Source organism: Lepidochelys olivacea, assembly GCF_965140295.1.
Source record: "Lepidochelys olivacea isolate rLepOli2 genome assembly, chromosome: 25".
NCBI classification, from domain to species: Eukaryota; Metazoa; Chordata; order Testudines; family Cheloniidae; genus Lepidochelys; species Lepidochelys olivacea.
This window is the reverse complement of record NC_140435.1, coordinates 16,337,373-16,363,499: the sequence shown is the minus strand read 5'-3', so window position 1 is coordinate 16,363,499 and position 26,127 is coordinate 16,337,373. Positions and strand designations below refer to the sequence as shown.

Genomic DNA, 26,127 nt, shown 5'->3' with positions numbered 1-26,127 from the left:
TCAATTGATGGAGTGCAGTGGTGAAGGGCCTGAATGCCACATTGTCTACAGAGGAATAAGACAAGAGAATTTCAACCATGCTTGGCCCAAAAAGAATCCAGTCAGGAAGCTGTCAGTGTTGACTCCTGTGATCTTTGAGTGGGAACAGTTTTTCTGCTTCCTTGAACAGATACATACGAAGGAAGGGAAGGGGGAAAAATATGCCAGCATGATCCAAAGGCTTTATTTCTTCAATAGCTTACAGGTTGGGATTTCCATTTTTAATATTAGATTAAAACAAAAATAGGGAGCTTTTCACACTAAAAGGAGAGGGAAAGATGCTATCGTGTATTTCTCCCTGCCCTTGTACCAGCTGGATTTCTTTGAACTCTTGGGGATGGGGGAAGGGGCAGGACTGTTTCAGTCATCCTGTTTCTGAAACAAGTTGGAGTAGGGTGCAAAGAGGACAAAGGTTAATGTGAAGAGTATCCGTCTGGATATGAAGCCAAAGCAATAGGTGAGCTGCAACTAAAAGGGTTTTCAATGCAAACCTTACGGTCTCTCCAAGCTCAGATCAGAGCCTCTTCACAGCTACCACAGTGCATGAGCAGCCACTTGAAATGCAACAGCAAGCAGGCATGTGTTTGGCCACTCCTAAAAAGTGCAGCAGGTGGAGAGATTGCCCTCTGTGTTTAGTGCCATTAAAAGAAATCCCCAACCCTGCAGGCTAGCAGCTAAGGACTCCACAAAAAACCTCCCTACACCTTCCTACTGCAATAGAGGCCAGCCCTAAACTTGACCTGTGTAGTCAGATTTCCATCCAGGGCAGGCACAGATTCAACCCGTGAAGACATTAGGAGAGGCTGCCCGTAGGCTAGTGCTTTGTGGTAGGGGGGCGATGGAAGTGAGGGTCATGAGCTGGCTCATGGAGCAGCTTTACAAAGAATGTCATCCCCAGCTGAGCACGGTCTCCTCATTCACCCAGCAAGCAGGTTAGGATTAAATGCCAGATTACAGCAGCATAGGCTTGACATGCCAGAGACATGGCATGGGTTAGGGCTAGGGCTGGAGCTGATTGCAATCATGGAGCATAAGCACAAAGGCAGGGTGATGGCCTTGGACCAACCTCGTGAGGTTTTAATTTCAAAAGGAGGTGGTTAGAACACAGTTTGGCAGGAACAGGGGGAGGTAAGCATTGTACCTTTAATGTGAGGGCTAGAATTCCACCTTAGCACGAAGCCCTTTCCGCTGCACGCCTGGTGTTTCCAGGAGCACGGCAACTCTTGCAAGGGAATTCTCAGCCTTTTGTTTCAGGGTGGATATTTTATTACCTAGCTTCAATACTGCAGAAGGGAGAGGGTTAGGACTATTAACAAAACACAATGGCACTGCTGATTGGGCCAGCGAGCAGAGTTTAAAGGGCTCCTGGTGAAGGGGTGTGTCTAGGGCAACACAGAGCAGGGTGTCAAACTGGTGCTTTCACGCAGTAGGTGGGAGAAAGTCATTTTGACCCCTTGGGTTAGTTGCCATGGTGCAAGATCCACATTTCCCTTTCGAGAGGAAAACGCACCCCAGGCTACAAGAGGCCCCAGTCTTCCCGGCTTGAGACTGCTCTTCATGTGTAGTGTTCTCTGAAGTCCCATTCTGATCTCCCGCTGCAAAGCTCTAGGATTCCCACACATGGGCTGTGGGGAACTCTGTGTAGAGAAGTGATAGCACCTTACACTCTGCAGCGTTAGGGGGGCAACTGCACTGTGCTAGGTCATCAAGGTCCTTTGCTTTTCCCTTGGAGATAGAAGGGAAGGCAGAGAACGACAAGTGGCTGCACTGGAAGAGTTTCCTCTAATACTGTTCATATCCTTCGATTCCACTCCCTGCCCCCGCTGTGTCACTGACTGACACCGAGGAAACAGCAGTGGGCAACTGCAGGCAGGATGGTGGCTTAGCAGTTAGGGTTAAAACCCACTCCTAGCCCATTACCTCTTCCCAGAACAACCTAGCGCTGCTTGACCTGTGGCCCAGAGCAGATGCCTTCTTCACACTGTTCTCTTGCCACATGTCACCAGCTCAGCATTGAGAGGATTCTTGTAAACAAGGTGTTAGGGCAGCTACAAGAGAGACTGGGATAAAAAGAGAACACTTCAGTTTGAATGGGAGAGGGGCTTAAATGTGGTGCTGGGCAGCTCAGATGTCTAGACAGTCATGGATGGTGCTGGGAGCGTCCATATGGCAGTGCCAGATTTGGTACAATGCTCTGAGCTCTCCGGGGGGGGGGGGGGGTAGGAGTGACACTTCCAAAAGGACTACCACGATTTTCAAAGTTAAAGATAGAGTTAATCCGTCCGGGTTGCTTTGGCCCAGCTGCCTAAGGATATAAAAAACGGGCTGCTCTGGAGAGGTCTGTATGCAACGGACAGTTTCAGAACATCTGCAGCAGGCAAGGCTCCAGCCAAAATCAGGGAGCCAGGCTCCCTGGGGCACCCCGAGAAGAGCTGCACGCATCTGTTTGGATCAGGAAGCCTCATGTTTAATTAGGAGTCCAACAACAGGGCACAAAAGAGATGGAGAGGGGGCGGGGGGAATAAATGAGGCAAGGTTCCTGGGTGGCCTTGTTTTCTTACGTGTTTGAAGGAAGCCCTAGGGCCTCAGAGGGATGGCTGGCTTCTTTCCAGTTCTATTTTTGGCTGTTGTAGGTCATGTGCCTCTGGTTCATTGGGTTGTCTGGGGACCTCATCCACTCCTTCTTGAGGAGCTGCTTGAGCTGGGAGAGGCGCATGTTGGGGTTCTCCTGCTTTAGGCGTGGCAGATTGATCTCTTCAAATGTGGCAAAGGCAGCTTTCATCCGGCGCTCTGGGTGACGGTCCAGGTCGTCAGCAACACTGTGAGGAGAATTAAAAAGGGGGAATACTACTAGAAAAAAGAATCTTAGTCGCTTCTAGCTGGCACCAGCTCAGCCCAGGCCCTGGGGAATAACCTTAACCTGGTCGGAGCCTGGGCTAGATCATTGGCCTAGTCCAGTTCTAACCACATCATCTATGGCTGAGTTTCCTTAGCAGTGACAATGTCTGGAGGATACTTCAGTCAGAAGAGCGATGCTGGAAAGACACTCTCTGACACAGCAGCTCTGCTCCCCAGGCATCTCCAGTCTGCCCACTCAGACACAACAGCTCTAACCCCTGTGCAGAACAGTAGATAGAGCGCCAGGAAAGCAAACTGGAGTCTTTTGTGCCTTCCTGCATCAAACAGGGGGGTTGGCAGAATTCAGCTGGTGGGATCTTCACCACCCAGGAGGACATTGGAAGCAGAAAGAGGACAGCTGGTTTTTCTGATCCCAGGGGAGTTTCAAAAGGAGGCCTTAGCCCCATTTGTAAACGCAGCAAACGGAATACCTCCGAGGACAAACAAAAAGCAATGATGCTCCCCCCCTCATTCTGACTGACCATGTGTGACATTATCTGATTAAAATATGACCATACAGGTCATGGTTGCAACCACTGTGTACAATATTTGCAGCAAATATTGCACAAAGGTTGTCGAGTGAAGTGGCGATGAAAAGGTTAGGACTGACTGGTTATGATTATGCTATCTGTCTGCATGTATCATTTTTGTATGGGAAGTTATAAGTATTGGCTCTAGACCTGGATTTCAATTGTTGGCTCCTGGGGTACTGCTCACAAGGTAGCACCCAGCACATCTTGGAGGGACTATTCATATGGAGTGGCCCATCGAAAGAACATTTAACGGGCCATGGGAGATGCCCCTCTACACTTAATGGAATGTCCTGCTGTGACTAGGTGACACTCATGGACATGTGACTTGCCCATGAGATTCCAAACTCCATCTTGTTGCTGTAATTTTCCACAGTAAGAACAATGGGATTCCCTCCACATGGCAAAAGCTATAAAAGGCCCTGGAAACACCTCCATTGTCTTCAGTCCTGCTTCTTACCTCTGGAGGAACTTTATTCAGAGCTTCACTTTGTAGCAAAGGACCAAATGACCCATCCAAGCTGTGAATGTACTCCAGAGACTTGACTTAAGCCAGCAGTTTATTCCATCACTGCTACAAGCCTGAACCAAGAACTTTGCCATTACTGTACATAATTGATTCCTTTAACCAATTTTAACTCACCTTTTTCTCCCTTTTTTAAATAAGCAAACCTTTAGATTTTAGATACTAAAGGATTGGCATCAGTGTGATTTTTGGGTAAGATTTAAGTTCTATAGTGACCTGGGTGTGTGGCTGGCCCTTTGGGATCAGAAGAACCTATTATTTGATGAGACTGGTTGTAAAGAACCACTCATATCACCACTAAAAACACTGGATTCAGAGATAAGAACTGGAATGCCTGAGGAAACTGCCTTTATGTTTTCTTGTTAGCCAGTGCAGGGAAACAGGAGTTTACTTTTGTGGCTGGTTTGGATATCTTATAAAGGAATAGCCACCAGTTTAGGGCTGCGTTTGCCCCATTTCTCAGCAGTTGGTCCTGAATTTGGCATCCTCAGTTGTGACCCATTAAGGCCCGGTTACACCGTGCTTTTGGGAAGTTTTGCTTTTTGGGCAGGGATTAGAGGGTGTGCAGCAGGAGGCTGATGGACTTGCCTTGTTCTTGCTGCATCAGAGTGGAACAGCTACATTTTTAAGTGTTAAAAAACACCCAAAGATGCCTGGGCTGGCACCTTCATGGCAGGGTTGCTTCTGGGGAATCTCTAAGGAAACCGGCCCCTCCAAAGGAAGCACCATGAAGCTATGGCCAAATACCTGAGGACTGCAATAGCATCTTCAATGGTTCTGGCTTCCACGGTGCCTTCCTCCAACACTCTTCTGTTGATGTTTTCCTCCAAGGGAACATCAAGGTGGCTCTTCTGCTTCTCCACTGGAATAGGAAGGGGGAAAAAAATTCAGCTCCCAGCCAGATGAAGCCTTTAAGAGGTGCAGAATATTTGTTTGGCTGGCACTCTGGAGAAGGCCAATACCTCAAGGGTTAAACAAGTCTGGTGTACAGAGCGACACAACAGCAAGTTTACCCAGGATCCTGGAGAGTGAAATGCAAGTTTAAATCGCCTAGGATCGGAACCCCTCCTCTCTGTCTGTGCTTAGAGATACTGGGACTAATTATACAGGCAGCAGCTAGGAGTCCCTAGCAGGGACACAACAAGGGTGCATCACTTGGACATGATAACTAGGGGTTCTCTGGCCTCCAGGACATCTTGTACTTCACCAAAGGCAGACAGAAGTGGCTTGCTCTCTGGGGTGCTCACGAGGCCTGAGCAGCCCACCTGCGAGGCATCCTAAACCCTCGGGCTAGTAGGGGACGTTCAATGGTATAATGACGGGGAAGCTGCAAACCTTCATCTCCGTTCTCCTTCTGTTGCTGGTCTTTCCGGATTGTCTCTTCAATCTGAGCCCTGGTGATCTTGCCTGGTGTGACTGATTTCGGTAACTTCCCTTTCAGCTTCGCGTCTTCCTCTTCCAGCAGGCGTTGCATCTCCTTCTTGCGCTCCAGCTGCTCCAGCCGGCGCTTCTCCCTCTCCTCCTGGAAGGGAGAGACAATGTGAGGTCACTTCCTGCCCCAGGCCTCTTGTCCCACAATGCCCACTTCCAGCATCAAATCAGCCACTCTAAAGCAACCTAGGATCACAGGAGACGGAGATGGAAGACACTCATTTTGATTCAATCAAGTCCACCCTCCTGCTAGGGCCAGAGAGAAAATGACTTGTATGGAGATGGGCATCTAGCTTCTTCATAATCATAACCCACTTGCTCTCCCTGCCCCTCACTCCAATATACACCCCAGCCACCAAGCATGGACAACTGAGTCATCTGCTTACCACCTTTTCCACTCAGAGCAAGATGCTCAAGAATGGTTTTAGAGCGAAGCCAGAACAGGAGAGGCACTTGGTAGCTCTGCTACATGCAGGAACATGAGAGATCCTTTGTTTATATCCAGAGATCCCCTAGTTGCTAGGTCGACATGCCACCAAGCACAGGCTGCATTTGGATTAGGAAAACCATGCTGAAGGAAATTGGCGCCGGTCTACATTTAGGACAAGTAATAAAACACGGGAACACAAAGGTACCCAGCCTTTAGAGTGATCATTACAATAGTGCATCACCTGCAGCACAGCGGGGGCTGTGGGGGTGTTAAGGCACCTCTTTAGCACACCGCTGTTTTTATATTCACTCAGTAATGTTTTAGTTTCAAACTCTAGTCTCCCATCAACTTCTGTTGAATCACCATCGTGAGCTGTGTGTCACTCAACAATGACCCCTGCTGGCTGCCCACCCAGTCATGAGACTAAGGGAATGTCCAATATGGGACAGCACATGGGGTCCCCACCAGTGTTTGCAGCAGAGTTCACTGAAGCTCTGCCAAACTTTATATTCTAGGCCCCTTCCCCAGGCTACCTCACAAAAAGTGGGCCAGGAATTTTGCCCGTCATCCTGAGATTTCAAGGCCCATCTCAGAATCGTAATTAGATGAGGTAATTTCACACTCCATGCTTTTGCCAATTCCTCCCCCCAATCTTAATCTGTAATCATGTACTGTTCATTGTGATGTCAGCGTGGTGAAATATAACCCGTCAATGGGGAGAGATGCCGACCAAGACCGTTAATCAGGATAAGTTTTCCACGGTTAATTTTAATAAGAGTGAAAGGGTCAAAGTTGGAAAGTTCAGAAGTCTTGACATTCTGATCAAAAAGGCCCAACAGTTTCTCAGATTTCTCCTTTAAGAGAGAATCAAAAGGCTAATCTGAAGCAATTATTGTAGTCCTTAAGCAAGAAACACTGCCAATTTAACCCAAGATGTCGAACCTCCATTTTGCTGGCAAAGGCACTGCTAGGAGACAATAGTGCAATCATGCACTAGGATTTTAGCAGCTTTTGAGTTTTATTTTCATATTTGAGTCAAAGCCACAGACTGTTTCACAGCAAATAGCAACATCATTCTGTCCAGGTTGATTTTGTCTGCCAGGGTCACAAAGCGACTTCAGTCCCAATAGCAGTCCAGTACTTAGGTTAGTTAAGTGGCCAATTATGGGTCTCATCCATTATTCACAGGGATGGTACAGCTAACTATATCTGGCGTTATCATCATGGGTTTTGCTCTGAAAGGCAGCTGTGGAGTAGAACAACTGAAGAGGTAATGCACCCTGCCTCGTTCACCGTGTTTAAGGAGTATGGTATTATGCATGTCAGGGTATGGCCCACTTTAGAGACTGTAAATAAGGCTAGGTTTTAGAGCTACTTTGGAAAAAACAATTTTCATTAAGCCATTCCTCAGCTTGGGAGCTTAAGGAGGTTCAGACCAGACAGACAGCAATATAAAATGTGCCCCTGGAGCCACCATCTGATAAGGACTAAGCCTTTCAATCCAGGCGGAGAAGTAGGATACTAGCATACCTCAGAGTTAGAGCAGCTACAATCCAGGATGGAAAAAAGTCATTATGGGGATGAAGTTTATTACAATTGGCAGGCTTCAAATTCTGGCTCACTAAGTGCTTTGTTCCAATGCCTTTGGAGAGGACATTACATTGTTCTAGCACTTGGCTCAGCCAGTCCTGGCCTGTCCCAGCAGGAGTCATCTCCTAACACATTAAGTAGGTTCCCTGGCTCCCACAAGAGCTGGATGAGCCCACTTGCTTTACGTTGCTCAAATAAGATCAAGAAACGGAATGGAGAGATGCAACTGCCTTAGATGAGTGGGTTCGCCAGACTCCATTAAAGAGGGAAGAGCACCACAGATAGAAGGGTCTTTCCAGATCATTTTCATTAATGCTTTAAGTTCAAGGTGAACAACCAAAACTAAAAGCCATTCATTGTTTTTCTACTGGCTCTGATGCAAGAACAGATTCACCCATCAGCATTTAACCCAACAGCAGATGGCAGAATGAACCCAGCTCTCCTGGCAGCAGACCACTGCAGAGTGGACACGGCTAAGAAGGACTGTGGCAGTAGCCAGCAGGTGTGTCACGAAGGTACTATTTCTGCTGTCACTACACTTCGTTCTCTCTGGCCCGGATACTGCCCTTTCCTCTGCAAGCCCAAATCTCTTCAATTCTTGCCTGATCTCATGCAAGTCCCATTCACCAGCCAGAAGTCAAACACGCCCTCCTGTAGGGGATTTTCCCCTAAGTGTCCACTGCCCAAACCCCTGTATCTCTGGGCAGCTAGAAGAATTCACTGCAGGGCTGCTTTATGGGGTTTTTTGTGGGTTTTTTTTTTTTTTTTTTTTTTAAAAAAAAGCTTTAACAAGATTTTTAACTAAGTACTTCTGACTTCAATAGCAGATGGTTTTCCTACTAGTACCAATTGCTTACTACGAAGCTGAAGCCTGGCCATGCCACAATGAAGGATTTTAAAGCCCTCATTACAAATTCAGATTAAGCTAAGAAGAGTCAATTACACATTGAGGTTCTCTGCTGTAGGAAATATGACTTGCAGTTGGATTTAAAACCCCCACATATGGTCACAGTTAAACACAAGTGGAGCTCTCCATCCTGACACAGCAGTTTGTTGGTGAACCACTGTGCATCCAAAGCCACGTTTCCAGGCCACAGCTGTGAGAACTGACAGAGCTGGTCTGCATCCAGCAGCCCTCATCCCGCTTAGCTACAGCTGCTGTTTCTTTGTAAACCCCACAAGTAATCTGGAACTTTTTCCTAATTGCAGGGGACAGTTCTGATGAGCAGGTCCCGTATGAAATGCCTCTCTCTCAAATCCCTGTCATGGTGCTTGTGTGCCTCTCAACAAGGCAGCCTGGAGGCAAAGGGTGGGGGGCAAAAAGGGATGGTTTACCCCAGGCCCCCATTTGAGAGAGCCTCAAACCCTGTGGCATTGTGATCTGGCAGACAGGGTCACAGCACCACTCGCTGAGATTTGGCCCCATGGCCCCTCCACCATGACAGAGGGGCTGTGAGGCCAAACCCGAGTGGTACTGCTACCCCACGTGCCGGGTTGCAACCCCACTCACTGAAGTTTGCCCCCACAGCACTTCCTAAGCCTAGCTGAGCAAGTAACCACAGACAGAAGTCTCCCCTTGCATCTTTCCACTTCTCTGGAGTAAGGCAGCTCTGTTTAGACAGCTGACTCAAGCTGGGATTCCTGACTAGCCTGCTAGAATCTGTTTCAGCCTGTTCACAGCCTTCAATTCATTTTAAAAAGGTTAGTGTATGTGGAGAAACCAGGAACTTGAGAGATTCATCCCTGTATTTGCTCTGAATAAAGAGGAGCCATGCATACTCCTCATTTTACACAGATTTGCTGAGTATGAAATAGACACATTCCACCAGTGCTGCAATTCCATTTCATGCATTTGCTAATAAAAGCAGAGCAACAGACATTTGTTCCTCTTAAAGCTAACTGGGCACGGCTGCAGATACAGCAATGGTATCACGGGAGACAGCAGACTCTAGTGACGCTCCCGCTTAAGAGGTGATGCAACTTGTGTTTGTTCTTGCCTAGCTCTTCATTCCACATGCACCAGCTCCAAGGCCTCTCAATATTTTCAAGCAGCGACTCAGGGGAGCATAGCCTGGTCAGACACATGCCTCCTCTAGGGAAAGGTCCAGGAACATGGATTAAGGTTGGCAAAACTGTTGCAGGAGCCACCTCGAACACTACGTCACATACCAAGAAGGGACAGGTGGGTCCATGGCAGGACAATGCAGATTGACTACTGTTGTATATAGTGGGAGCCCAAGCCCTGTGCTCTCTCTGCCACCTGCCTAAACGACCACTCAGTGGTTCCCTCTGCTCCCCATCAATATCACACTTGTAGGAACTACCATGTTAAAGTTCTGCCAGAGAAAGAAGAAATCACTGAACACACAGCTACCAGAGAGAGCGCATAAGTAATTTAATTAGTTAGACCTATAGCGAACACAGGAGAACCAGCAGTGTATTCATGATACTGGTGTTGTGTGTCTAGAATACGGATTACTGTAAAGCGAAACTATTCTCATACCGCTTTGTCCTATCTCTGATGGGCAAGTGTGACTGAACAAGGTAACCAAAAGAAATCCCTGGCACAGGAAGCACCTTTGTGATACTACAGGCCTGGCTGTAGGTTTGAATAATTCAAGAGGCAGATAAGGAGCGGATATACAAGTGCTAATGAGTAAAGGGAGGGAACCAATACATTTCAGGGCAGAAACATTATTTGCAGTTACAGAAAATTTATCTTTTACTCCCTTTGCTAGTAGGGTAACTTGTTTTACAAGACAGGTAGCTCAGCCACGTATTTCTACACTGCGACTCCACTCGTCTCACAGTACAGAAATCCAGGCAATGGTACTCTGCATTCCTATATCCCCTTTCAAAATAAGCTGCCCGCTTCTTTTTACAGGATGGGGAAGCTGAGGCAGAGAAGGGAAGCAACTTGTGCTCTCTTCCCTCCAGCTCATGCTGCAATTTAGTAGTTAAGTGGATAGACCCCAGGAATGCTGACTCCTAGTTCCTTGCTCTGACCACTAGACAATATTACTCCCTGCTCTCTAATGTTTACAATTGAGAGGCTTCCACTTGCAGAAAGTAATCAAGCCCAAATCATTAGTAATCTGTCACAAGGCATGCAAAATATACATGATCTGATTTCACTATCAGCACTTGGCTTTCCAACCTGCTCTGGGCCTTTAGTAGGGTTCAAAGCTGGGAGGTCTGCAGCAACAGCAGTGACTTCAGGAGTTGAATCACAGGTGGCCGAGTAATAAGGCTTGCGGGTTCATGAGGACCAGGATTTAAAAAACAAATTCACAGCAAGTTCCTGAGTGTACAAATGTCAATTTCCTTAATGGGCTGACGCAGCTCAGAGGTCAGTCGTTCAGGGGAAGGATCCTTTATCAAAGCGGTCTCTACAGATTGGTAACAGCTGAAATTCCATGCCAAGTATGACTTTAAATAGTTTTGGGGCAGTCTCATTTCTACTAAGGGGGCTTTTCTTACATTAGAGACAATATGTACAATTTATATTTCTGCTTTTGACTCACAGCTCGTCAGGAAAGGAATTTAAATACTTCCTCACCAGGTTGAGCCTGAAGAAACTCCTAGTTGTGTGTGTCACCGCAATGAATCAGCACGAGTGCTCTAATGAAAGGGACACTTCCATTTTTATAAGTGAAACATACAAGCAAAGCGATCAGCCAGCTGGAAGAGAAACCCACAACAGCATCAGAGTCAACAGGGCATAGGAAATGAAGACTTCCTTGGCTGGATATTCTGCTCATATGCCTTTCTAGCAATTGAAAATAAAGTTTCCAGCCTTGCAAAGAACTGGCCAAGCGAGACTCATTAACTTTCACAATGAATTCCCTGCTCCTAGATGGAGGGAGAAAGGTCGCAGCCGCATGGCTCTGAGCAAGTGGTCAAATGAAGTGGCTGTGCTCCCAATCAACCTCTTTGCGGGAGACTCAGAGGCACACCACAGAGATCTCTGCTGGAAGGGCAAAGAGTCATTGCTTCTCACAGAGCAGAGGAACTAGGCAATGCAAAGTCTGATATGGTCAGAAGGAGCAGGGCGTATAAGCAAGCTGGAATAATACTGAGCACATGTACGGACCTTTGAGGTTCTCCATATCTGTCAGATTGATCAGCCCTCAAAACCTCCAATGTAGATCCTTTTTACAGACTGGGGGGAGGGGAAGGGGGAAGGAACAGAAGTAAAGGTCCCAGGACTTGACTGAAGTCACAGCAAGTCAGTGGCAAAGCTGGAATTAGCACTTAGGCCTGAGCCCAGATCTCCTCTAGCGCTCTTGCCACCAGACCTCACTCTCCCCTCTCCATGTCTCATTCACCCCCAAGCTCAGAGCCACTTCTGTAGCTGCAGTGAGCATCCATCTCAGGATCTGGACGTGGGGCCTAGTTATCCCAGCTGTTTAACATTCCATTGCCTCCTTTAGCTAAGGCATGGTGCTGCACAGAGTAATACTGGACTGAGGGAGGGAGGGAAGATACCTGTCTGCAAGAACACTACAATATGAGGATATTAGTGTACAGAGGTGCCAACCTGTACCCCAAGATTCAGACTAATATGACCAAGAGCATCACAGGATTCAGATGCCAGCAGAGTTTTGGGAGACAGCTGTACCCTTCTAACACATGACAGACATCTTTCCAGTGATGGATACAATTAAATGCACAGACCTTTAATTTGCTGGCCATCACAAGAAGCCTACTCTCTCTAAAAGGAGGTGGCCATGGATTCCCTCCATTCCAACTGGGGTGCAGAAGCTAAGAGGAGAGACCTCCTGAAGCCTGACATTTGAAGAAGCCTGCAAAGCACAGTGAGAAGTGGAGGGAAACAGCATGGTACTTCCACTTTCAGACACGCTCTGTGGAGGGAAGAGCATAAAAGGGATTCCAGGCAGCTGGCTGCATAGGTCACCCATGGCAGGGAATGGCTTTCCTGGCACTTCAAAGCTGCCTTTAGCTGAACGGCAGCATGAAGCAGCCAGTAAGTGGAAGACCAGTCACAACACTATTTGAATCCCTTTAAAGGGCCCTTCCCCTTGCCAAGAGGACAGCTATCACTCCCGGAGGAATTCTGCACCAAAAAATTTAAAATTCTGCACACAATATTTTAAAAGTCTGCAAAGTTCTGCCTATTTTATTTCTAAAAAACACAAAATAATTACACCAGTTTCAATTACTTTGGTAAGTATGTCTAACAATACAGACAACAAGAGAGATTCCCCCAGGAGCAGAGTGTTAAAGAAACCCCTACAACAACCCAGTTCCGGTTTCTCGGTTATGCTTCAGTTGGGCGCCTCAGTCTGGGTGCGTCACACATGCCAGCTGGGCATATCGTGGAGGAAATTTTGCCCCTCTAGTCTTCTAGTCAATTCCATTTTTTTGCCCTGCCCCCCTAGGGTTACCATATGTCAAGTCTGCAAATAGAGAATGCTGCTGGAGGGATGAAGACGGGTGTGCGTGCACTGGCATAAAGTATTTTGGGGGTGCTGGAGGCCCCCCCCAGCCCAGATACATGCACCCTCTTCCCCCAGAGCCCAGCTGCAGGCTCCATCCCACCCAGCTTCATTACTGTCCTGCTGGAAGATGCAAGGTGAGGAAGGGTGTGGCCGCACTCTAAGAACTGGCGCAGCTGGGTCTCCCAGGCCCGCTCTCATCCCCAGGTGGATGCAGTCATCACATGCAGAGCCATAGGGCCTCCATCCCCCCAGGCTAGATGTTCTGATAACTGCGGGGCTGCGGTCTTCGTTCAGGGCATGCTAGGCCTCCCGTGCAGGCACACTGCAAGCTGGGGAGCCAGGCTCCACTGGGTCCAGTGGCCCGCAGCAGCGGCCAGCAGCTCTGCAGCACCAATTCTGCAGGAAAAAAAAAAAAAATTCTGCGCAGAACATACATTCTGCATTGCGCAGTGGTGCAGAATTCCCCCAGGGGTAAGCTATGGGAGGTAGCTCACTTTTCGCAGGAGGCAGCTCTCCAACAACCCGTGCAGGAGCGCTAGGGGCAGAATGGCCAGTCTCTGAAGGGCACTCCCACCCAGCAGAGAGGACACCCCCGTGAGGGTACTGATCTCAGACAGGCTTGCAGCCAAGATCTTTTCCCCCATTAGAACAGTGCCTGGTTCTCCCAAGATAGCACAGGACCATAGCGGAGTTTCCTACACACAGGCAGCTTTAATAATTTTTGCAATCTGAGGTTGGGGCAGCCCACCATTTGGCTGAACACACAGGAGATTTAAAAGCTCTCCTGGATGTCAGAGTAGCATCTTCCTCCAATGTGGGATGGAGAAGCTTTCTTGCTACCATTTCCTCCCCCACTCTCAACAGTGGTGCAGCATGGCCACGTGCTATCCTCCACCTCAGAAGTAGCAGCATCTTTGCGGTGCTGGATGTACAACATTGCAAATGAGAGGAGAGCCAAGTGTTATTCTTGCATTAATTTTCCCTTTTGCCATGTCTCTACACCCCAAGCATAATTCTATTTGAAGGACATCATATCTCAAGAGATGTATTTAAAAAAAACCTCTTAATCCGGACAGCATTTTGAATATTAGCTTTGTGCTTTCAGCAAATGCAACATGTTAGTCAATTTGACAACTCTTCCCCCAATACCTGGTAGATCTGTGTGATAAGCGGTCATCCTTCAGAGCTCCCTACAGACTCACCTCACTTGTTGCTTCAGCATTCAAGGGTATTCCACAACCAGACTGCACTTTAGTTAATTGCAAGAGGAAAAACACACACACGACACTTTAGCAGGGTGGGGCTAAGGTAATTCACTGAGGCAACAGGCTGGTTTTGTATATGAGGAGGCATATGCTGGAGGCAGGGGAGAGTGAGGAGTGGGAAGAAAGAAGCGTAGAACAGACGCTTTTACCTGGTTTGTCTACATTTGAACCCCGGCTTGGCACAATGGGCCTTTCAATTTCTGGCCTTCTGATTGGGAGTGGCAGGATATGGAGCCAGGCCAAGATTGGAAGGCACAGAGAGGTGTTCAGCAGGGTAAGAGAACTAGCACAATCTATATTATGACAGTGGCACGTACAGCCTCCCTTGCACTGGCCACAGTGAGACAAATCGCACCCCAAGGGCTTAAATCTGAAATGGACAAGACAAAAGACAGGAAGGGATGCAGAGACAGGACTTGCCCAAGGTCATATAGCAGGGCAGCAGCAGAGTGGAACAGAAACCAGGTCCAAGTCCCAGTTCAGTGCCCTACCCACTGAGCCCTGCTGCCTGGGTCTAGTTTGTATGATTTGCCTCTCAGGCAGGAGCACAAAACCCAGAGTCCCCTATGGCAACTGACAAGAAGTGGTCTGTTGCTAGAAATACTGGAGAATAGAAATCTATGCCTGATGTTAGCTCAGACATGCCATTACGCAGCAAAGCCAAGATAGATCTACTGTTCTCCATTAGCAGAGATCATCTCAAAATGCTGTAGGTTTAAAGACACAGCAAGAGCAAATGCCACAAGCAAGTCATCCAATGACAGGCACAAGCCTATCAGCCAAGCCTTGATGTTGCCTTTTGGACATTAAACTTCCTAATGACCAGATATTCAAGATGCCACCATACGGGCTGTGTCTATAGTGCTTAAAAGAGCCCACCAAAATTGTTTTGTGCAGAGAGTCACTGAACCCTGAAATGACTCAGGGAGGCAGCAGCTTGAGGAAAATAGCACGCTACATCCTAATTCACAACACAAGGGCTTTGGTGGTCAGCATCTGCCGGGGGCAGGAGGGAGAAGGGGCGTTTTAAAACAAAACAACCAACACACCCTGCAGCATTCTATCCCCACGGCTTTCATTTAGTCTGAGGAAGTTTGTTATTTTGCAGGAAATCAGGAAATAATCGGTCTCTGTGCCAGCCCCATGCAGTAATACATTACTGCCATCACCTGGACAGATTCGGGGAGAGTCGTTTTGGTCCTGAATGAACAAGGGTATTGTTGTTCAAACAGCTAAGGGTATGTCTACGCTGCAATAACATACCCATGGCTGGCCTGAGTCAGCTGATTGGAGCTAAAACTTTGCAGTGTAGACATTGTGAGCCTGAGCCCGGAGACCCCAGGAGTGGGGGGAGAGGGTCCCAGAGCCCAAGCCCTAATGTCTACACTGCAATTTTATAGCCCCACAGCCCGAGTGAGCTGCTCCAGGCCAGCCATGGGTGTTTTACTGCAATGTAGACTTACCGTTATAGATGTGCTGCTCTCAGTTACGGCATGTGTAGGAGGACTAAGTCCCTCTTGCACCGAGTAAGGCTATTCCCCTGCTGGATACCATCCTTTGGCAGATCCTGTCCAAATACGTTTCATGGATTCTTTAGTCATGTTTGGGTGCCTTCCTAAAATCAGAGTCCATATAAATCCTCTGATTTACCCCCACCTCACTTACCTCCTGGCATATCATGGGGTGCATGCATCTGACACACTTCCTTTTGGTTATTCACTTGCCAAGGAGGCTCAGGTGAAAGGCACTGCCTTTTAGCCCATCTGGGGGAAGACTGGGTGACAGGCACAATGTGAGCAAAGGATTCGATCAGGGGCCTACAGCAAGCTGGTGGCTCAGCAGAATTAAAATCCAAGAACTGCCATCTGCTATCTAGACCACACAGACTATGTTTACTCTGACTCTGGGCCTGAGGAATGACAAGCCAGGCAAAGGAAACAGATGGAAATAGTAATACGTAGGAGAACCATCACAGATATTAAACAAAAATGCAGAACCATTAGAGGTATTAAAAATGCATCTAGAGGCCAGGATTCAGAGGGGATCTGAAATGGGCTATTGAGGATTTTGCCAATTCTTCCCAGACAATTCAGTCATTAACTGCTGATGGCTATTGAGGGACACATACAAAGATCTTAAAAGTTTTGCCAGCACAACTATTTCATCAGGGGCATGATTCCTCCCCTCACCTCCCTGACCAATAAAGCCATGCCAGAAAAAGCCTCAGTGTACACAGTTATATTGGCAAAAAAGGCTTTTTGCCCAGCTAGCTTACCCTATTTGGAGAACTGGATAAGCTATACCGACAACGGAACTCTTGCCTTTATGTGCTGTATCACCAGGAGGGAGACTGACTGTTTAGTTCAATGAATATATCGGGGTGGCCAAACTTACTGACCCTCTGAGCCGCATACGATAATCTTCATCGCCTCAAGAGCCAGGTGCACCCGCTGGGGCTCACCTGCCAGGGCTTGGCAGCAGGGTGGTGGGGCTTGAGGCTTCTGCCCCAGGGGAGGTGCCCTGCAGGGCTGAAGCCCTGAGCCCTGCCATAGGCCAGAAGTCCTGAGCTCCCCTCCCCACCAGTTTATTAGGCGGAAAAGGGGGAACCCCCCCCCCGGGAGCCGCACTTTAACTGTTCAAGAGCTGCATGTGGCTCGTGAGCTTCTGTTTGGCAACCCCTGGAATAGATCTATACCAGCAAAGCTTTTCTGGAGTATACCAGGCCAAAGAGAGAGATGGTCTCAGTCCAGCTCCTAGTGCACCACAATAAGAGGGAGTAAGGAGGGCTTGTGATGAAGGCACTGGACAGGGACTCCAGAAATGTAGGTTCTTTTCCCAGCTGCACCACAGATTTCATGGGACATTTCCAGAGTCCCCAAGAGCAAGGCAGCGAGAGGTGGGCAAAGTATCCATCAAAGGCCATTGAGTAAAATGCAAAGACACGACATTTTAGTGGAGCATGCCCAGACCCTGAAATCGAGGGGTCTGTTTTATGTGCAGTGACTGCAAACTACAACCCCGGTGCACAGAGAATACTACCCCATGTCCCCCTTTGCGACGGATATTCTTAAAGCTGCAGCAGAGTGCTGCAGTTGTGGAAAGTGCACTGTCTACTCTCCCTAAGGAGAGACAGACGGTCGACACCTCCACAAGTTTCAGATACTCATGGAGACAGGCGTTCGTTTAGATTTTCACAACTGATTAGCAGCTTCCTAAGACTAAGGCCTAGGTGGCACCTTCTGGCTATGCTCGCACATATTAAGATGTGACGTAGATCGAGATTAAATTAAGCGCAGCAAAGAGACCGTTTCGAAGGGTGAAGGAAAGGAGACAAAAGAGGAGAGGGGAAAGATGCCAAGAGATTCCAATATTACATTTGTCTAATGCTCTCAGCTCGGCTGAGGAAGATGGCATCTCATAGCCACGTCCCCAGTCAAAGTGCATTAGTAGCATTAAGACTTCAGAAGGAAGCTGAACCAAGTGGCTCGCTAAGCTATGATTACTTCAGTAACAATTTTCTGTCTGCAGAGGAAGAAAAAGCAAACTACACATGCCGAGCGCAGGCAACACCCAAGTTTGATAAGGTCAAACAATTCCTTAGTAACATTTTCTTTACAGAAAAAAAAATAAAGAAAAAAGTGTTTATAGACATGCTCCTCAAGCCTCTTGCTCCATGAAGCACATGGGGCTTATTTCTCATTCTGATGCCCAATGGGCAGCATGCCATGGAAGACAGCACGGAAGAGACCAGAGATGAATCAATGGGCATTAAAGACCAAAAGCTGGTATCTTCAGATCAGAGACACTAGAAATGGAAATTCGCTCTCGGGTATTTCTACAGCAGCCAGCCACTGGTTCTGGGATCCCTGACCTGATCAGACAAGGACTCTCTGTTGCCACCCACAAGGACTCTCTGCTGTGCATGTTCTAACCCAGCACGGATCTGCTCCAGTCCTCACTCTCATGATCACAATGGCCCAAGCTGCACGGTGGGTTGAATAGGAAGCTGGCTGTGGTGGACCACTACAGCACATCATCAGGTCGCAAGAGGAAGCTTAGAACACCAGCCACAAAAGCGTGAAGATCCAGTTTATACGGTCAGCTCTTTGGACTGGAAACTCTGTTCCAGTGGGTGTGGGCAATGCCCGACATAACGTGAACTCTGATACACAGCAGCAACATGCATACCAGGAACTGGGTTCCTCTCATTTAGCCCGTCTCCTTCAGCAACACGGGACTGTTCCCTCCAATTGGTTTTCCCAGTACCCTGCTTGAGTCAAGATGGCAGAAACAGAGGCCCCAGTTCAACCACCTTGCAATTCAGTAACTGCGAATCACCACCACAGCAATCAGCTTATGCCGCACATTGGATTTAACTTAAATAGAGCCACTGGCTGCAGTGCAGCGATACTGGTGCAGTGACCTTATGCTTTACTGCCGACGCACCGCAATGCTCCCCAACACCTGGTTACAGCGTGATCTCAGGGTAAAGAGAACGGCTCGGCTCTAAGCCATTAGGCAGCAGTGGCTGGCCACGAGAGGGTCTGGCACCGCATGCAGGCATGCTACCGAAGCACCAAGGGTGCCAGACCGCCACCCGCCATGCCGCAAGACACCAGGCCTTTCGCCATCAGACGTGATGACCCAGCATAAACATCCCTTTGAGCACTAACTCCGGAAGATGCAGCTGAGCTACCCCACTGGGACGGCACACCTAGAAATCCGTCTGCACTGGCATACCAGCCAAGAGGGACATTTTCTAATACTGCTATTTTGGGGGGATGGAGGTAGTGAAGAGGGGATTTTTACCTAGGTCAGAAAAAGCATCAGGATGCAAGGACGACAAGTTTTTCAATCAGTGAGTTAAGAGCCACAGAAGAGACTTAACCCATTTGTGTAGCGATTTTCTCTGAACTCGGATTCCTAGGGGACTTGTTTAACAGCCATTTTAGCTGAAAGCAAAATTAAAATAGCCAAACCCCAAATCCTTTTATATTTAAAATAAAATAAAAAAAAAAGACAGATGCTTTTGAAAAAATATCCAGGGGTTCCTAAATGAAAAAAAGAGTACTCTGGTTTTTTGCAACAGTGGTGAAGCTGTAACAAGTACTTTGCAATGGAGAGGCCAAAATACATTATTCTAAAGGAACACAAAGGCCTTTAATGTTTTTTGTTTATGTAAATTAATGGGCAAACTCTAGCAGAGGTCAGACCAGCCCCATATATTCAGCCACACCCACGTAGCTTCCATTGATGGAGTTCACAGTGAGAGCAGACCTACATACACAAGGCATTTCATTTCCAGGACTCCAGCAGAACTCCTTGGGCTAGGAAAGGATATCAGCAGGGTAAACAAATCCTGCTTTAGAAAAGCAAGTACTACTAGCAGTTAATGTTGGCAATTAAGTTTCTAGGAAACCCATGGAAGTAGTAAGAAGTACATTTGCTTGTGTATTGCTTGCATGGGGACTGTGAGAACTTCCTAGCTTTCACGTGACATGGTAGGTCAAAAAAATGTTACTGGAACGGGAGGGAAATTTACCTGTCCTACAACATACAACACCACAACACAACCTTCAAGTCTGAATGGTCCAGAAGTTAACACTGAACTGATCCACCTATTGAACAGCTAAATGATTTACATACAGAGCACAGGAAGTGGATTAGAATCTAATTGGGAAAACTCATCCCCAGAAAACCAATGTTACAAAAGACAAAAAAAAGTCACGTTATAAGAGCGGCCAGACTGAGTCAGACCAAGGGTCCATCCAGCCCAGTGTCCTGCCTTCTGACAGTGGCCAGTGCCAAGTGCCCCAGAGGGGATGAACAGACCAGAGAATCATCCAGCGATCCATCCCCCATCCCCAGCTTCCGGCAAAAAGAGGCGATCCTTTGTGGATTGTATATTTCTTTGATTTGCAGGAGATGCACAAAAGATTAGGGTCCAGGTCATCCAGGCTCCTGTAGGATTGTTCCCTATAACAGGTTCTTCTGCACTTTACCCAATTCAGTTTAAATAATTCCAATGGGGCTCTCACCATTGCCCTTAGGAAGGCAGCTCTATAATCTAATACAGCTCTGAGTCGTGCATGAACACGAATGCTCCTCACTACATTCTGCTTCTGTTCATTCCTAGGGTAGCAATGAGCTCTATCTCCCGTCCCTGAAAAAGGACGGGACAGTGCTTCTAGCACCAATGGTAGCCTTGGAACAGAAGAACAGGAGCAACCCCTGCAAGGTAAATTGAGGTTCCCAGGTGTGAACGCAAGGACTTGCCACAAGGTTCCCTTACACACACACACACACTCTCCTCCATTTACCTTCCTTTGTTCCTTCCTCATGACGTGTTTGTCCTCATCCTTCCAAAAGGCATCTTCCAGCTCCTGCTGCCGCTTGGCATCAGCTGCTGCCTTGGCCTCAGCTTTCCTTGCGCGGGCAGCGGCCGACTTGGTGTTCTCGCCCTGGAACTTCTTGGGCATCCCTCAGGGTGCTCTGTGGAGGGAAGGGAGAAAAAAAAAGCCATTGCCAAAGTGCTTCCCTGGGCCATGGGTTCAGATGACAACCCCTGACAGACAGGGTCAGCTCTGATCCCAAATCCCAGAGAGGAAGTTGCTTTTTCCAACTGGCTATGTCTATGCTACAGAGCCTAGGCTGGTAGAGCCCCCTAGTAGAGATGCAGCCTGCATTGACTGATGGAGTTTTTCTGTCAGCATAGGAACACCAGCTTAGCTATGTTGGCAGCAGCCTATTGACATAGCTGCATCCACACTGGGGGGTTTATCAACATAGCTGTGTTGGTCAGGGGTGTGGGGTTTTTCACACCCCGGGACGACGTAGCTACGTGGACATAACTTCTAAGTGTAGACCAAGCCTGAGCCAAACGGCTTTGAAATCAGAGAGGCCAGACTGGGGCTGACAGCAGAACTGAGAGCCAAGAACTCAACTGCTAACCCCAGTTCTCCCTCTGTTCCTCCCCCACCATCTGTAAAAGGGGGACAAACACCCATACTAACTTGCTCGCAGGGATGCAGGCAGGGTTAGTGAAGATTTGTAAAGTGTTTAGAAAATGAAAAGTGCAATATACATGTCAAACATTAGTATGGCTTGACCTGTGGAGCAACCTCCGCATAGAATATTTAGTTTCCATCACAATTTAGATTTAGGACCAACAGGTTGGCCTTATTCCTGTTCGCTAAGCCACCAAACGTACATAAAAAAAAAAGCCAGTCTGCTATGACTGCAGAATGAAATTCTAGGTTTCCTTTGAGACTTTGACCCTTACAGAGAAAATTCAATTATCCAACAAAGCCAAAGGTCTGGAAAAACAGATTTTTTTTTCATGTAAGCTGCTGTTACTCCACTAGAGGTCCTGTTTGTGCATTCTGAAGAAAACCAGTATTTCCTCTCTTAGAGCAAACTACAACCTCCAAAATACAGCAAAAGGCTTGAGTCTAGCCCTTCACTCAGATACAACTGACAGACACCGTGCATCCACGCCTGCGTATGTGCACGTAGCCACTGGTGACTATTAAGCATCTGTGGTGAGGATTCTCCCTATTAGTCACTCGCAGAGGAAAAGGCATGACAGCTTTCCTGTCCTACAAGAATTCATAAGTGGAAGTAAAACAAGAGACCTTCTGATTCAATAATAGCACAGCTAGCATACATGGTCTGCATTTTAACACAAGCCTCTTTACCATTTTGGGATATAGAGCAGACAGAAGGAGCAATTGCTTTGTCCTACACATTCTCCCTCCTATCCCACTGTATTGTGGTTTTTCCTCATAGCCTTTAAAGAACTTGGGTCTGCCACTGGCAATGTTTATTATAGCTTCATGCCTTCCACGTTATAAATCAAAATTAACCTTGAAGCTTCTATTAATTGCCTCAAGTGATTTTAACAGGATTCCACAAAATGAGATTATGGAGCAAAGGAAAGTTATGAGAGCCCACAAGACAAGTGTCTAGGTTAGCTTTCCAGTCCTGGACTCCTGTTCTTCTATCAGGTCATCTCAAACATATTCACTTATCACAAATAATCTAGGCTTGTACACAAGTTAAAATAGGAATACAAGGCATATTAACAAAATCTCAAGAAAGCAACCATTTCTGTATAACCCTGTTTTCCTCTTCCCCACCAACTTAACTTCTTGTCACTATCATATCAAATTTAAAGATGAAACTCCTAAGCCAGGGTCCCTGACCTAATGTTAAAACAAGCATCTCACATACACTTCATCTTCATTAGAATAAAAGATGTTTTTAAAGTAATGTGAGATAACACGTTAAAACTCTAGAGAAGACAAGTTGTATTTTAACATCTGTTAGCTGGTAGAGGGCGAACTCTAGGGGGAACGCTTTAACTCAACACTTAACATGTTCAGGCACACTACCATGACTATACCAGGTCAGAAGCAAGTTGCTCTACATATTTAACATCACAACTTAAATCTCAGTCTAGGCAAGACAACAGTGTTGTATCAGTTACAGGGTCTGTTGTTGATGCAAATATATATAAATTCTGGTGGGGCTTGTAAGGTAAAGATTCAGCAGACAGAATGACTTATGTGCTGCAAACCGTTCTTTAGACAAACAGGATACAACCATACAGAAAGGTGTGAAGTCAGTTACCTGGTCCTCATTTATGCAGCACTTCCCATTTTCCAAAGCACTGTGCAAACATTTAACTGGCATAAAGTAAACACGCATGGGAAGTGGAACTAAAACCAGGGTTTGCAGAGATAGTACGTGAGTCTTCTCGGAAAGCAGCAAAGACGCTCTAAAGATTTAATTACAGGTTTCAGAGTAACAGCCGTGTTAGTCTGTATTTGCAAAAAGAAAAGGAGTACTTGTGGCACCTTAGAGACTAACCAATTTATTTGAGCATAAGCTTTCGTGAGCTACAGCTCACTTCATCGGATGCATACCATGGAAACTGCAGCAGACTTTATATACACACAGAGAATATGAAGCAATACCTCCTCCCACCCCACTGTCCTGCTGGTAATAGCTTATCTAAAGTTGAGCCCAGGTTGGTCCTTCCTGAACTGAAGATGACCCCTCCTGAGCAAGGAGAGCTGAGACTATACACCACCCCCAGGGCAGGCCTGACAGACACAGCATCCCTGGAGTCATTGGGGGGGGGGGGCAGAAGACCTCTAATGAGTCACATGGCTCTTGATGAGGGGTCAACTTCCACTCCCCCCCTCAAAGCACAGACTGCTTTGAAAGAATGGTTACAAGGAACCCAACCCAGGCCTGGCCCACGCTGGAGTAGGCCTAGCCCCCCACCCCACCCCACCCCTTGTGCCCCACACCAGATACCCCAGCTCCAATACACTGAACCTCCAAACCCAGCCAGCCGTCCCTCCCGCCCCCCAGAATGGGCCCCGCCCCCCCTCAAACCTCCCTCCCGCCCCCGCCCCCCAGAATGGGCCCCGCCCCCCCTCAAACCTCCCTCCCGCCCCCGCCCCCCAGAATGGGCCCCGCCCCCCCTCAAACCTCCCTCCCGCCCCCCAGAATGGGCCCCGCCCCCCCTCAAACCTCCCTCCCGCCCCCAGAATGGGCCCCGCCCCCCCTCAAACCTCCCGCCCCCAGAATGGGCCCCGCCCCCCCTCAAACCTCCCGCCCCCAGAATGGGCCCCGCCCCCCCTCAAACCTCCCTCCCGCCCCCGCCCCCCAGAATGGGCCCCAGGTCCCCCCCTTCAAACCTCCCTCCCACTCCCGGCCCCGCCCCCCCTTCAAACCTCCCTTCCCCAGAATGGGCCCCCCCCGCGGCCCAAGCCCAGGGCGGATAACCCGGGGGAAGCGGCTCCCCCCTCCCTGCTCTGACCTGCTGCCGGCTCCGGCTGTCGCTCGCTTCGCCCGTCACGGGGCGCCTTATCCCCGCCTGAGGGGAGGGGCAGCGGCCGGCCCCTGCCGCCGCGAAGGGTGGGGTTGGGGGAAGGGAGCACGGACGCCGGCGGAGGGGGAGGCGCAGGCCCGGGGGTGGGGCCTGGTTGGGTCCTTCCACGCCCGCGACGCGCGCCCGGGCGGGCGCCATCTTTGTGCGGGGCGCTCCGTCACCGCCCCCTCCTCCTCCCGCTCGCCCGCTCACCCCTCGAAAGCGTTGTGCGAGGAGCACGTCCCGCCGCCCGATCGCAGTCGGCTGCCGAGGGGGCGGCTTATGGGGAAAGACCCCGGTCCATTCCCCTCCCCGCCCCCACCTTGTGCCCCGCACAAAGATGGTGGGCCCTTCTGCTACGTCATCACTGTGCTGCCCCGCTCCAAGCTACCCCCCCTCTTCCTCCCTCCCCCGTCTGCCACGCACCCCCTGCCCCCACCCCACGTTTTCTGTGCAGCCCGCCCCCCCCCTTCTCTGCCGTGCACCCCTCAGGGCGCGGGACAGAAACCTGTGGCCTCTTGGAAAGAGTCAAGGAAGAGAAGGATGAGGGGGGATTTGGTCGCTGCTTTCGGCTGCCGGAAGGGGGGTTCCAAAGAGGATGGAGCTCGGTTGTTCTCAGGGGTGGCAGATGACAGAACGAGGAGTAATGGTCTCAAGTTGCAGTGGGGTCGGTCTAGGTTGGATATTAGGAAAAACTTTTTCACTAGGAGGGTGGAGAACGACTGGCACGGGTTCCCTGGGGAGGGGGTGGAATCTCCTTCCTTAGAGGTTTTTAAGGTCCGGCTTGACAAAGCCCCGGCTGGGATGATTTAGTTGGGGGTTGGTCCTGCGTTGAGCAGCGGGTGGGACGAGATGACCCCTGAGGTCCCTTCCAGCCCTGATGTTCTATGACTCTAAGGACCTAAAAGCCAGAACTTCTGCTGCGGCGGGTTGGAAGGGCCTGGCTCCTTGTGTGGGAGCTGAAGAAGCAGCAGCGTCCTGATGAGCTGACCCAAAGAACCATGCTGCCACAGGCGAGCCACGGCCTCCGCGCCGCATCGGTTCTGCTGGACCCAAAGACAGAGCTGCTCTGGGAGAAGAGCAAAAGCAACCTGCCTGCGGGACTCATGTGTCTGTCTCCTGTGTTATCCCCCGCTCTTCCACTGCCTCTCCGCTCACCCCATCAACAGCGGGGATGCCTGCTAGAGGGGCACAGTGGGCCGAGGAGACTGTCCAAATATTAATCCACCATTTGGGCTCTTGACACACCCTGACAGCTGTCAATCCTGCCTGAACCTTCCAGGCGATGTCTACACTCTGATAAAAGACTCATGGCACCGACTCAACGAGCCCTGGGCAGGTGCCTCGAGCTGGGACTGTAGAGCTATAAAATAGCAGCCTAGATGTTCAGACCCAGGATCTCAGAGCCTGGGCTCCAGCCTGACCTTGAACGTATACACTGTCATTTTATAGAGCCCCATGAGCCTGAGTCAGCTCACCTGGGCCAGCCGTGACCGTGCCGCAGGTCTTTTATCGCAGTGTAGAGGTCCCCACAGACAGCCCATCTGGATGCCTTGTCAAGCTGGGATTTCCCATTAAAACCCTCTTTTTAAAATGTCAGACTTGTTTGTTAATGGGATGATAAAAGTTGACTTTGCACCTCGGTCAGTTTCCTTCCCCTCCCATGCCTCTTCGAGGAACTTTCAAGAGTTGCGAAGATGCAGGTACAGTAGATCTGGGTAACAGTGATGAGATCAGGTGACGTTTGGTTCCATTTGCTCTCATGTGACCCTTAGGAAAGGAAAAAATATGTCAAGGGTCTGTCTGTCAGTTGGTTCCTGTCTTGACAAACACCTGTTGAAGCTTTTGCCTCCCACCCCACCAAAAGCAATGTTTTCTTTTGTCCATGTAAAACGAAGAATCTCTTGATAAACTGTCCTGGGGTCTACCGCATCCCAAACCCCAGGCAGGCTAGGAGTGCAATAATGTGGTTAAACTGTACTGGGGAGTAGACGCTGGTATGGACATGAAGTGAGAGCCATTATGGAAGCTGATTTCTGTCCCTACCCGTTCGAATGTTCATTCCATCTGTAC

The 26,127-nt window shown here is 48.8% G+C and overlaps 1 protein-coding gene across 1 annotated transcript; it reads right to left on the bottom strand.

Annotated features, from left to right (window-relative positions):
- Window positions 1–201: 201 nt before the first annotated feature.
- On the bottom strand, window positions 202–24,150 carry CCDC124 (coiled-coil domain containing 124). Its single transcript, XM_084614571.1, has 5 exons — window positions 24,004–24,150; window positions 20,492–20,663; window positions 5,329–5,515; window positions 4,741–4,855; window positions 202–2,858 (listed from the first exon to the last, which is right to left on the bottom strand). The coding sequence occupies exons 2-5, from the start codon at window positions 20,648–20,650 to the stop codon at window positions 2,654–2,656; spliced, it is 666 nt and encodes a 221-aa protein (XP_084470697.1). The 5' UTR covers window positions 20,651–20,663; window positions 24,004–24,150; the 3' UTR covers window positions 202–2,653.
- Between the last annotated feature and the right edge of the window lie 1,977 nt (window positions 24,151–26,127).